This window comes from Chelonia mydas, chromosome 2 (genome assembly GCF_015237465.2).
Source record: "Chelonia mydas isolate rCheMyd1 chromosome 2, rCheMyd1.pri.v2, whole genome shotgun sequence".
Taxonomy (NCBI): domain Eukaryota; kingdom Metazoa; phylum Chordata; order Testudines; family Cheloniidae; genus Chelonia; species Chelonia mydas.
In genome coordinates, this window is record NC_057850.1 from 70,400,165 (window position 1) to 70,412,623 (window position 12,459).

A 12,459-nucleotide genomic window follows, 5' to 3' on the forward strand; every position below is an offset into this window, starting at 1 on the left:
ATGAAACAAGTGCAAGGATCTTTAGTGTTTGAGAGATGATTTAGACATGATTATTGGGTTCAAAACTAATTTTGAACAGGTTTTCAAGTGTTCCCCCCCCTTAATTTGGTATATGCTAGGAAGATGTCATTCTTTTTGCAAGAGGGTTTTTTGTTTGTTTGTTTTTGTTTTGTATTTTTCCCTGTCATCGATGTTAAACAAGAATCACAGTGATTGAATTCTTTACATGTGTTGACCGTGGGAGATTTATTCAGTGTGCTGTGCCATGGGTTTTTATCTGTGACGTCAATATAAGTTTCTCTTATTTTCTCTAATTCTTCCTCTGAAAATAATAAAATAGTGTTTTTTTCCTCTTCCTATTTCACACCAGTAATGCTCTGATGTCTCTCCAGCAGCCACAAAACAGACAACTCCATAAAATAGTGAACGAGGAGAACCAACAAAAAAAAGAGAGAAAGGGAACTTGCCAGCCAACCCCAAAACGATTTCTCCAGCCATCCCCCAAAGAGAAAAGAAACTGGCGAGTTTCTGCTTTTGTCTGGGTCAAAATGTCTCTTACATATACTTGTAGAATAAACTTCTGTAACCCCCATGAAATACAATTTTCAATAGTCAGAAGCTGGGACCAGTGAGGGGATGGAGATTTTGTATGGAGAGAAGATTGCAGGAACCAATCCAAAAAACTGCACAGTATGCATCTGACAAATATTTACACTTCTTCACATTTGCAGATATGCCCATTATACAATGTATAGTGTAATTATGAGATAGAAAATGGACTCAGACGTATGATGAGGTAGTAGGAATGGGATACAAGAGGCAGGCTCAGTGCCATCGCTAGATGTCAATGACACATGAAGAATATTTTTCAAATGGTCCATCTACTTATGCCGCTGGGATGTTGTCAGTCTGCCTAAGTGGACAGCACTTTAGTTTCAAGGAAGATTTGGATTCAGCCCATAGGCTCATGAATGTGCTCAGTGGGTCAGTGCTCAGTTTGTAAAAGATCTGCTAAAAGCCTGCTCTTGTTAATCATCCTTGTGTGTACTGGAATTTTCAAACCACAAAGGATAAAAAGTCTTTCTTAATTCACGTCTTCTACACTGCAATCTAAAACTACCTCAGGAAAACATTAGATTTCTGGCTTACTCTTCTTCCTCTTTGCTCATTCTCCACTTGTAACCTAATGTTCAGACCTATAAAAGCTCTGGCATTTTCTGAACCTTTGTTTGCTCCAGGAACTGTTTACAATGTATACATTTTGCACATTTATTTCACTCAGATAAACTCTATATTGAAATGAGACATAGATTGGGGAACTATTCTTTCATATTAAGGGTAGAGGATTTTCTTACTACTACTAATAAATAAATAAATAATAAGAAACTCATAGGAGGTTCTTACTGAACTAGGGCACTTCCTTAGATAAAAACTCTTCCCGTCCTGGCAATCTAGCCCAGATGAGTGTGATCTTTGAAGTCTGTTTAAGACATTCAAACTGGATTATTTCATCACAGTGGCAATCAAGAGATTAAAACTGCTGATGAGAAATCATTGAAGCTTATTGTGTATATATTTGTTATACATGAATTTAGCAAATGCTGCATCAATGAGATTCCGCTACCACATATCACCTTCACAGGTCAATCACCAGACAGTGACCTTTTCATTCTAGAAAAAATTCCTCTAGTGGCTCTACTCAATGTGTTTCTTCACAGAAGAGTCATCCTTCAGGAACTGAGACCCCACTCACTCCTACTGTGGTTGTAACAATGGGGGATTCTCCTGAGTTTGCCATTGTGAAGCAGGTGGTCTGGTTGTAGTCTCATTTCTTGACATCCCAGATGGAAAGAGCTCCCGCACTCTGCATGTTTCTCAGACAGTTGGTTCCTCCACTCCTTCCATGCTGGGACACCAGTGCTGAAAACCGTTCAGCAGAAATTGATGTCAGTTCGACCCTCGAACTCCTTCCCAAACAGGCAGACCAGGAAGTATAAAAGACCTGCACTTCAGGTCTGCTGCTCTCAGAGATGGCTCCATCTCCTTCAGCTGCTTGGTCAAGCAGAGAAGCAGCAGCTGGCTCACACCATATGATAAGACTGTCCACCAGGATAAGAACCATCTCCCAGAGGGACAGGAGCATTAATTACTCAATATGATTGATCTCTGATAATGTGTGTTTTAATTGACAGTTTCTATTTCAAGTGCTTAACAAGTTTTTATTGAGCTCTGTTGTAATGAAGACTAGGTTAACATAAGAATACATTTTTGAGTCTAAGTGCTATGGAAGAATCTAAACTGAAGAACCTCAGTGGGTACAGCCACAAGAGGAAAATGTTATCATCAGTTGACTCTCCCCTCTACCTTATGAGAGTGAAATTATCTCAGAAGTTCTTGTATTGACCTTTGAGACAAAATAAACATATTCATAACTAGATACACAACTGTTTGCAGTGTTGCAGTAGCTGCATTGGTCCCAGGATACTAGAGAGACATCTTTTATTGGACCAACTTCTATTGGTGAGAGAGACAAGCTTTTGAGCTTACATAGAGCTCTTCTTCAGGTCTGAGAAAGATTGTCAGAATGTCACAGCTGAACACAATGTGAAACAGGTTGTTTAGCTTAAGGAGTTAACATGTTGTAAGAGACCATTTAAGGTGAAGTGGGGAGTTAACATTTCTGCAGTTGTAGGACAAAGGAGGGTTAGTGGGTTGTAGATTGTTGTAATAAACCATAAATCCAATGTCTTTAGTGTCTAAAAAAGTTATGAATTTAAGCTCTGAGGTTTATCTTTTGAAGGTGTTGTGCAAGTTTCCTTTGAGAAACTGGATGAGGAATGAGAGGTCACATATGAAGTGATCATTTTCTGAAAAGTGTTCACCCAGCATTGATATGGTGTCTCTTTAGCTACAAAAACAATGAGGAGTACTTGTGGCACCTTAGAGACTAACACGTTTATTTAAGCATAAGCTTTCATGGGCTAAAACCCACTTCATCAGATGCATGGAGTAGAAGTATATATAGACATAGTCCATGAAAAGATGGGGGGTGCCTTACCAATTCTAACGAGACAATTCAATTAAAGTGGGCTATTATCAGCAGGAGGAAAAATCTCTTTTGTAGTGGTAATAAGGGTGGCCCATTTCAAACAGTTGACAAGAAGGTGTGAGTAACAGGAGGGGGGAAAATTAGCATGGGAACATTAGTTTTTAGCTTGTGTAATGAAGGTGCCACAAGTACTCCTCGTTGTTTTTGCTGATACAGACTAGCACGGCTACCACCCTGAAACCTGTCTTTAGCTACAGTTAGTGGAAGAGGAACAAAAAGTTCAAGTATGGTTCCGCAAGAGTGGATTGTCTCATGAGATTTCTGGTCCTTCCTGTCTGTCGTGTGTGAGAAGGAGAAAAATGACAAACATTTAAAGCGACCAATAATTTTAGTTTGGATTGACGGGTTAGCAATATTCTAGCTTAATCATTGTATCCATTTTATTTTTGCTAACAATAGAGGCTAATTTCCAAATGAGAGTCTCTTTACTTGCTGTCAAGCATGATTGAAATAAAGTGAATTCATATGAAACATCTGCTGTCCTATAATTTTAATCACAAAATATGTATCCCATGAACAGAGCCGAAATGTGTACCTTTTATTTAATATATACTGAAAACAAAAACTAATCAGAGCCTCGTATTTTCAGGTGTACAATGCAGGAGTTTTCAACATTATGATGCATTGTGATCATAACCAGTGTTCCCAGTTATCACCTTCTATTCAGCCTTTTGTTTGTTCTTTACAGCCTGTAAACTGCAGTTTCCCCTTCTAATTTTTGCTATAATAATGTATTTATGAGGCTATTCCAGGTTGATGTAACTGGCCCACTCCTAATAACGAAACACAGAGGCTCATGAATCACTACAGTTATGAGAATGTACTATTTTTTTTTACATCATGTATATTCAAAGGAGAAACTGGATATCTGCACAAGCATTTGCAAATTTATTTCTGGAAGAACTTCTGCCATTTTGCAAGAAAAAAAAAAGTAACACGTTTTTGTCCCTGGAAAATTGTAAATCTTGGTTGGTTGAGATTATTTTGGCTTGCATTAAAATTTTGAAAATGTGTGTATTTTGTATCAAAACTACCATTTCATTTTGGCACAAAATATCTGGTATTACTGGGGTGGTGTGGGAGAGGGGAATTAAGAAATAAAAAAAAGTTTTCAGGTTTTTTTAGTTGACCAAAACCAAAACACTCCCCAAACCCCCAAGGATTCTCCTTTGATTTTGATAGCATGTTATGTTGCCAGCATATTCCTGTTTCTCCAGTGCTACCAAGCCCCATAGGTTTCAAGCAATAAACACTCATCTAGGACCTGATCCTGCTACGAGGTCAATGCAGGCAGACCCTGCATATGTGTGGAACCCAAATGAGGTCTACGGGAGTGTTTCCACACAGAACTCATTGCTGGATCAGGGGCTTTAATTATAGAATAATAGAACTGTAGAGCTGGAAGGGACCTCGAGAGGTCACCCCATGTCGAGACAGGACCATGTAAAACTAGACCATCCCTGACAGATATTATCTAACCTGATCTTAAAAACCTCCAGTGACAGGGACTCCACAACCTGCCTTTGAAGCCTATTCCAATGCTTAATTATCCTTATAGTTGGACGAGTGTAATACAGTATAGTATAATCTAAAGTATAATTAGATGTTTTTCCTAACATCTAACCTAAATCTTCCTTATTGAAGACTGATTCCTTCTTGGTCTACCTTCAATAGACATGGAGAACAGTTGATCATACCATTCTCTTTGTAATAGCCCTTAACACATTTGAAGGCTATTATCAGGTTCCAACTCAGTCTTATTTTCTCAGTACTCATAATTACCTCATTTGAACACTGATAGGTAAACAGGCACATAATCCACTAGAAAAGCATGCCGCCAGCATATAGGGATTATCTAGTCATGTTTACGGACTCAGTTACATCTGATGTTCTAATTCCTTGCACTTCAGAAATAAAAGATTGAAAACAGAAGACTAAAAAGTATATTAATGTTCATATCACTTCTTTGAAAATAAAACATTCTGATCCTACCTCTTCACAGGAGGTCCTGAAATCCATGTGCTATGGCACAGCAAGTAATATTTGTCTAAAATAGACAGAAAGATTTTATTAGAACTCAGTACTACAAACTAGAACAAACAGATTGCAAAACATAAAAGGTAGTTATCTAAATTAAGTGGGAAGACACTGCATTCCTCTGTGTGAGCTTTGTTTATAGTCATTGCTTAAAAGCAGGAATGATTAAGTCAGCAGGAGGGTAAGGATGCATACGGAGCTGGTAGAAATTGTTTCTGGATTTTATGAAGTCCACCTACTGATTTTATTTAGTGTGATTAAGGGAGAGCTGATGTTCCTATTAGCCTCTCCATTGCACTAGCCATCCAAATGTACTCTTCTGTATTACGGACCTTTTGTCTGAAATGTTGTCCCCACCCCCACTTATTTTTGAAAGTAAGAATACTTGAAAAGAAATCTTTCAGAAAGAAATAATTAAGTTTTGCTTTTCATAAGGTTCCCTTCTGTAAAAAGTTGATTTTTCTCCTTCTAATTAAAAAGCTTTATGCATGAATACTTTTTGTTCCATTGGACTCACAAAACTGTATTCCCAAACATTATCTCTGCAAGAAAGCTAACTTCAATTATCAGAGAAGTGAATTTAGTGAAACATTTAAGTACTGAAGGACTGAATGTTACAGAAATCAGGAATATGTAAAATGTCACAGCACACCAGATACTCAAATTATTGGTATGATGGGTCTGCACCCACAATACATTCATCCCAATACACACCTGGCATGCATTTAGTCATTTTTACTTATGAGATAATGTTTATGGAATAAGTTGTCATTAGAGGATAATAGTGTCCTGCTGCAATATAAATACTGATGCAAAAGAAAGAGGCATTTATAGAAAATTATTTTCTAGGCAAAACAGACATTTATTTTCAAGTCTAGAAACACTATTATTCTGACTGACTCATGCAATTCAATCATTTAAGAAGTTCTTTTTATGATTTTTATTACAGTAGTGCTAGAAGCCCCAACCAAGACTGCAGCTTCTTTGTGCTAGGCTTTGTCAAACATATATAGGCTTGACAAAATTCAATTTATATTTATAGTTTTGATGGATAATATCAATGTTTATTTTTAAGCTTTTTTATGTATCTATTTAAATTTTCACAGTTGTGCAAAATCATGCATTTAAGGTTTTTCATTTTTTAATCAATTTAAGTTTTCACAACTGTGGGAAATTACTGTGGGAATCAGACAGTAATTATTTAATGACAGTAGGCACTGAGGTTCAAAAAGTTAAAGCTTTATAATAATGGTTATAACACAAATAGTCAATATTACATATCAAAATATACAAAGTAAACATCCTTAAATCAAATTCCAATATGTTTTCAAGCACCTTCTTTGTTTGTTTTTTTTCACTTTGTCTAGCTATAAATTTCAATTTTTAGTGTTGGAAATATTGTTTCACTGATTTGTGCAGTCAAGTCATTTACTGACATTTACCAACAACATTCTAACCCTTCCAAGTCTAAACATATAATAAAATATAGTTGTTGCCCCAAATGGTGTAAAATCTAAGACCACAATCATGCAAAAATGTTTGTCTTTCCCTGCTGTGTGTGTGGTGCCCTTGATTCATGAGGTACAAAGTTAAGCACACAGGGGCCTAATCATGTACAGGTCGGGGGCCTAATCATCAGAAGGGAAGGGAGGCCCTAACAGAAAGGTTCTAAGTTGTGTGGGAACATGAGGATGATAACAAAGGAAACACATGGGAACAAATGTATCATATGGAAGCAGAATAATTATATATAATAAATTAGAGGAGCGAACATGAGATGTGAATAATGAGTCACCAGCAAGCCACCACATTTGTAGAGTACAGTTACATTTATTTAATTGTGCCATTATTGGTCTGCTAGATTCTGCTTGGCTCAAAAAACAGATTCGTGGCTTCAGTCTTGTATTAATTTTTTTTATTAATTAATTGAGATTTGACTTTATTATTTTAAACTTCACAGTGAATAACATTCAGCCAATCAGAAACCTTATTTTTTGGCACAGATTTCAATTGGTTAAAACTAGCCATGCCCACATGCAAGCTGCAGGCAGTCCTTACACAAATACCCAATCGCTCGCCCTGTAAGAGGCTCCCAAGAACCCTCAACCACAAATTTCCAAGGCCAGGAGAAGAGGAATACAAAAAGAGCACAAAAGAAGAGAAGGATATACACCATCTCAGAGCACAAGCTAGTGAGACTGTGCAGTGCTGTGAGGTTAAAATTTAAATAATAGGAGACTGAGGAAGGTCTTTTTCAGAGGTAGGAGGAACAGATTCTCAGCCCTTTACGTATGACCCAACAACCACTTGGAATTTGCTAGCCCCTGAAACTCTGAACTGAGCCTCCAAGGATATGTCTACAGTGCAATTAAAAACCCATGGCTTGCCCATGTCAGCTGACTCATGCTCAGGGACTGTTTAATGGTGGTGTAGACGTTTGGGCTTCTGCTGGGGCCCAGGCTCTAGGACCCCGAAAGGTGGGAGGGTCCCAGAACTCAGGCTGCAGCAAGAGCCCAAACAGCTGCACTTCAATTAAGCAGCTCCTTGATCCGAGCCCCACAAGCCCAAGTCAGTTGGCGTGAGCCAGCCACGGGTGTCTAATTGCAGTGTAAACATAGCCTGAGGGTTTGTCTATGATTAAAAAAAAAAGCCACAGCAGCAAGTTCCAGAGCCTGAATCAGCTGACTGAGGATTAGGTTACAGGTCTAAAAATAGCAGCGTGCAGGTTCTCACTGGGCAGCTCAAGCTCTGAAACTCGGCGAGGGGGCATGGTCTCAGAGCCTGGCCTCCAGTCCAAGCAGAAATGTCTACACTGCTATTTTTAGCCCCGTAGCATGAGTCCCATGTGCCCGCGTCAGTTGCCCTGGGCTCTGAGACTCACTACAGTGTTTCTTTGTCTTTTAGGGTAGATGTAGTCTAAGGAATCCTACTCTATGGACACAAACTGCAATGGCTATCAGAGCCTTCTGCCACCATGTCCCAGCATGCTTGCAGTCGGGGTGGGAACAGAATAGACTAAGAACTCCTGCTGAGGCCAACAGGGAAGCTTCTGCACGGGGGGATATGGGCAGGTAGTTTGCTGGCCCAACAATGAACCAGGTTTGCTCAGACCCTCAGTGGGAGGGGACAGCCCAACTCAGAAACAAGATGACTAGTTTTATTTTCAGTTTTGAACTTTAACTTGTGAGAGCGGAGAGAAAAGCAGAACAGCTCAGGGAGTCTCTGATTAACTCTTCCTCCCAACAAAGGGAGTCTGGGAACTGCTGTTGAATCTAGTGCATGAGTCAGGCAGTTCCAGTCCTGCAGAGACCAGTGTCCAGAGTGGCAGAGATAAAAACCAGTGGCAGCTACTGGGAGACAGCCATGACTTACAAAGGTCTCCAGCCTAGGGACCTATGAGAGGACTCTGCCCCAGCCAGGGGTGAAGACACAGTCCAGACACCTTTATTATGTAAGCCAGCCAGTGTTCACAGCACTCATCTCCACACTAGGATTGCCAGGTGTCCAGTTTTCGACTGGAACGCCCAGTCAAAAAGGGACCCTGGTGGCTCTGATCAGCACTGCTAACCTGGCCTTTAAAAGTCCAGGCGGTGGGGCTGTGGGTCTAAGGCAGGCTAGACCCTACCTGTCCTGGCACCGCGCTGTGCCCCAGAAGCTGCCTGCAGGTCCGGCTCCTAGGTGGGGGGGCCACGGGACTCCACACTCTGTCCCCGCCCCGAATACCGGCTCCACATTCCCACTGGCTGAGAACTGCAGCCAATGGGAGCTGGGGGGTTGGTGCCTGTGCCTGAGTGTCAGAGCTGCATGCGGAGCCTCCTGCCCCCCCGCCACCACCACCACCTAGGGCTGGACCTGCTGGCCACTTCCAGGGAGGAAGCCTACCTTGTGCCTTAGCGCCATTGAACAGGAGCCCCCTGAGATAAGCCCATGCCCCAATCCCAAGCCCCAACCACCTACCCCAGCCTTGAGCCCTCCCCCCAACCTGGAGCACCCTCCTGCACCCCAAACCCCTCATCCCCAGAGCCCGCACCCCCAGCCCAGAGCCCATACCCCCTCTTACACCCCAACCCATGCCTCAACTCAGAGCCCCCTTCCACACTCCGAATCTCTCAGCCCCACCCCTCTGCCTGGAGCACTCTCCTGCACCCCAAACACCTCATCCCCAGACCCACCCCAGATCCTGCACCCCTTCTGGAGCCCTCAACCCCTCCCACACCCCAACCCCCTACCCCAACCCAGTGAAAATGAGTGGGGGTGGGAGAGAACGAGCGACCGAGAAAGGGGGAATATAGTGAGCGGGGTGGGCCTCTTGGAAGGGGCAGGGCTAGGGTGTTCGGTTTTATGCGATTAGAAAGTTGGAAACCCTACTCCACATTCATCTTCAGCTTATAGCTGTCTGGGAAGGTATCAGCGAGGGAGCTCAGACTTGGGAAGAGTTATGAGTGTTGGGAGCTGAAAAATTTGTTCATTTTTAAACATTGAATATTTTTTAGTTACCTCTAACCTTTTTGTTCCTCAGATCCCGTTTTCCTGCTCCCAGTAAAGTAGCCCCTTATTATACTGTTATTTCTGGGTACATCATTCTTTTTGCTTGGGTTTGTGTTGATGTATTTTGTTTCTTCTGTCCAGGGGTTTTATACTTTTGCCTGTTAGTAGCATTATTTGTTTTTGCAAGGGACAGGACTGTTTGTGTCCCAGGCTCAGTGAGGCGTCACCTTAGGTGGAGGCACCAGGTGTCACCCCCCCCCCCAAAAAAAAAAAAAAGAAAAAAGAAAAAGAACCCAAGACCCAACTCCTGTGAGAAGAGAAGAGCAGCCACTCCAAGTAGCAAGCCTTAGGAAGGAAGCTTTAGCCACATGTTGGGAGGGACTACAATTATTTCCTGCTTCAGATGTTTAAATGTGCTTCTGCTCAGCTTCCCTCTTGTGAGACAGGGAGGGAAATCAGTTGATACTAGAGAAGGAAATTGCAAGCAAGATCCATAAGACATGGTAAGCTATGGAAGGGGAAGTGAGTTGTAGGGATTGAAAGTGGAAAGACCTGTGACCAGTGAGAGGCCAAGGTATGGAAGGCAAAACTTCACTCAGACACAAACAGGGAAAAGAGAGCACTTCAAACAATCTCCAATACTGCATCAAGCACTGTGGCCATAACCCAAGGGAGGAAGGGCTTTGTTCTTTAATAAGTGGGGAGACAGAAAACAGTCTTTTTGGGCAGGTCCTACTTTGCTCCAGCAAGGGAGTGGTCATTCCAGATAGCCAGTCAAAGGCAGAAAAGCCAAGCTACATAGGATGGAGATGTGAATCATGAGAAGCCCTAGGTCTAGAGTCATGCATTTCCAGGGGGCTGGCAAACCTATAACAATTAGGACCCATGGATAGCAAAGACCACACTAAAGGGAGTACTTCTGAAGTGTGGGGAGCACTGAAGTCCTGTCTACTTGAGACAGTGGGTGAACAGAGGAGTAAAGGGAGCGGCTAGATCTGAACACACTGGTTTAGAGCACCTCAGGAAGCTAGATGCTGTAGCCAGGCAGATCCTGGTCTGGAAGAAACACATCATGGCTGCAGGGAGCCTCTTTTAGGGCTAGCATTCAGGAATCAAAAGTTAGCATAAAGGCTGCCTTCAATTTGCAAGTGGGCATGGCTAACCCTAGCAATTCCAGGACTAGTGGATGTTCAGCCACTGGCGAATGCATTACTTGTAAACATGCTAACAACCACAAATTTGAACTATGTGAAGTTAGTCAAAAAGGATTTTGTTCATATATAATATCATAGTACACAACTATTATTGACCAGGTGTTCAGTTGCATTGCTTCTCAGGGAAAGTAAAACTAATTAAAAAAAAGTAAAAAAGGAGAAAGGAAAAATGGTAAGGTTTATTTATTCACCATTCAAGGAACATTGTTGGGATATTATCATGCCTCTTTCTAGTAGACAGCCCAGTCAAATCCCCACATGGAGTCCTGCATTCTCTCCAGCTGTTAATATGTACAAGTTTCTACTCCCCTAAGTAAAGGGTAGAAGATGTGATGTATGTTGGAAATAGACACATGCAGGTATAGGGCTAATTTTCTCTATTTATGGTGCTCAGTGTGTTTTGTGATCTCGCAACTTGTGCTCTAAATTAATTTCCAGCATTATTAGGCTTCTCAGGTTATGATGCAGGGGACTGAAAGAGACACATCATTACTCCCTCCTCATCTTTTTTTCAAGCTCACCACGAGCTAATAGACATATACATTTATAGTTTTGTTCTCACAGTACTCAGTAAAAGCACCATTGCTATTATAATCCTAAAGACTTTCTTCACTGAAGGGTTAGACATACAGTGAAACAGGTTCTCTTGACTCATTTACTGTACACTCCTTTCCAAATGTTATGCAAGCTGAAGTGGGCATGCAACCCACCGCACCTTCGAAAAGTGTTTTGAAACCTAATCTTGCTTGTTGAGGCTTGTGCTCCAGAATCTCTAGGCTTATGTCCCTTTAACTGCCACACAAGTTGTACAATGATTTTCATACTCAGGTCCTATGATTGTCAGTGCATGAGCTATGGAAGTATTTAGAGCTACTTGTGCCCATCTCAAAGGTGAAGGGTGAAAGGGTCAAGATGTGGTCCATAGGGAAGATTTGAACATTTTCTTCATACCAGTACATGGGATATAACTCCATGTTATTGATTTTGAGCCCTGTAACTAACATGCATTCAAGAGACAGAACAGTCATTATGAATAAAGCTAGCTGTCTTCACCATAGAACACACAAGTCACAACAACACAAAAATGAAATCAAATTCTAGAAAGTTTCTCTATTAAGGACAGCACTGGCCATTAAGAATGTGCTTAAGTGCTGCCTTGAACAGGGATAGACATAACACATACTTAAGTGCTTCCTGAATCAGAGCTATAGACAACAATGTTATACATCCTAGTTTGAGAATAGGAATCTCTCTTAACAAGTCACATAAATTGGCTAAAGAGCTCTTGACATCAGAAAATGTAAACATTTATTAGGGAATAAGTAGTCTGTACTAAATACATGCAATCCATGATGAACTAGCACATTTGTTATACTACAGTATGTACTTATTTTTAAATATTTATTTTTTAAATAGTGGCTTAAGGGAACATCTGAGCTTCCAAATGTACAAACAAAACAACCAGGGAAAGTAAGAGTGGGAAACTGTAGAAGAGATATATAAATAAACAGAGACTTTGAAAAGTTAGTAAATTTTTCTCTTTCCTGTCTAGTTGTCTTGTGTCTTGCAGGTACTTAAATACTTCTAAATTACCAGACTTGTTCAGGCCAT

At 41.0% G+C, this 12,459-nt stretch overlaps 1 protein-coding gene across 2 annotated transcripts in view; it reads right to left on the reverse strand.

Moving 5' to 3' along the window:
• The window catches only part of SNTG1 (syntrophin gamma 1), a 533,703-nt gene that overhangs the window by 255,018 nt on the left and 266,226 nt on the right, over positions 1 to 12,459 (reverse strand). For both annotated transcript variants that reach the window (XM_043539635.1, XM_043539634.1), the window contains exon 2: positions 5,102 to 5,156. In XM_043539635.1, coding sequence (XP_043395570.1) covers positions 5,102 to 5,128 — 27 coding nt within the window. In that variant the 5' untranslated portion in view covers positions 5,129 to 5,156. The remainder of the gene's footprint in view (positions 1 to 5,101; positions 5,157 to 12,459) is intronic.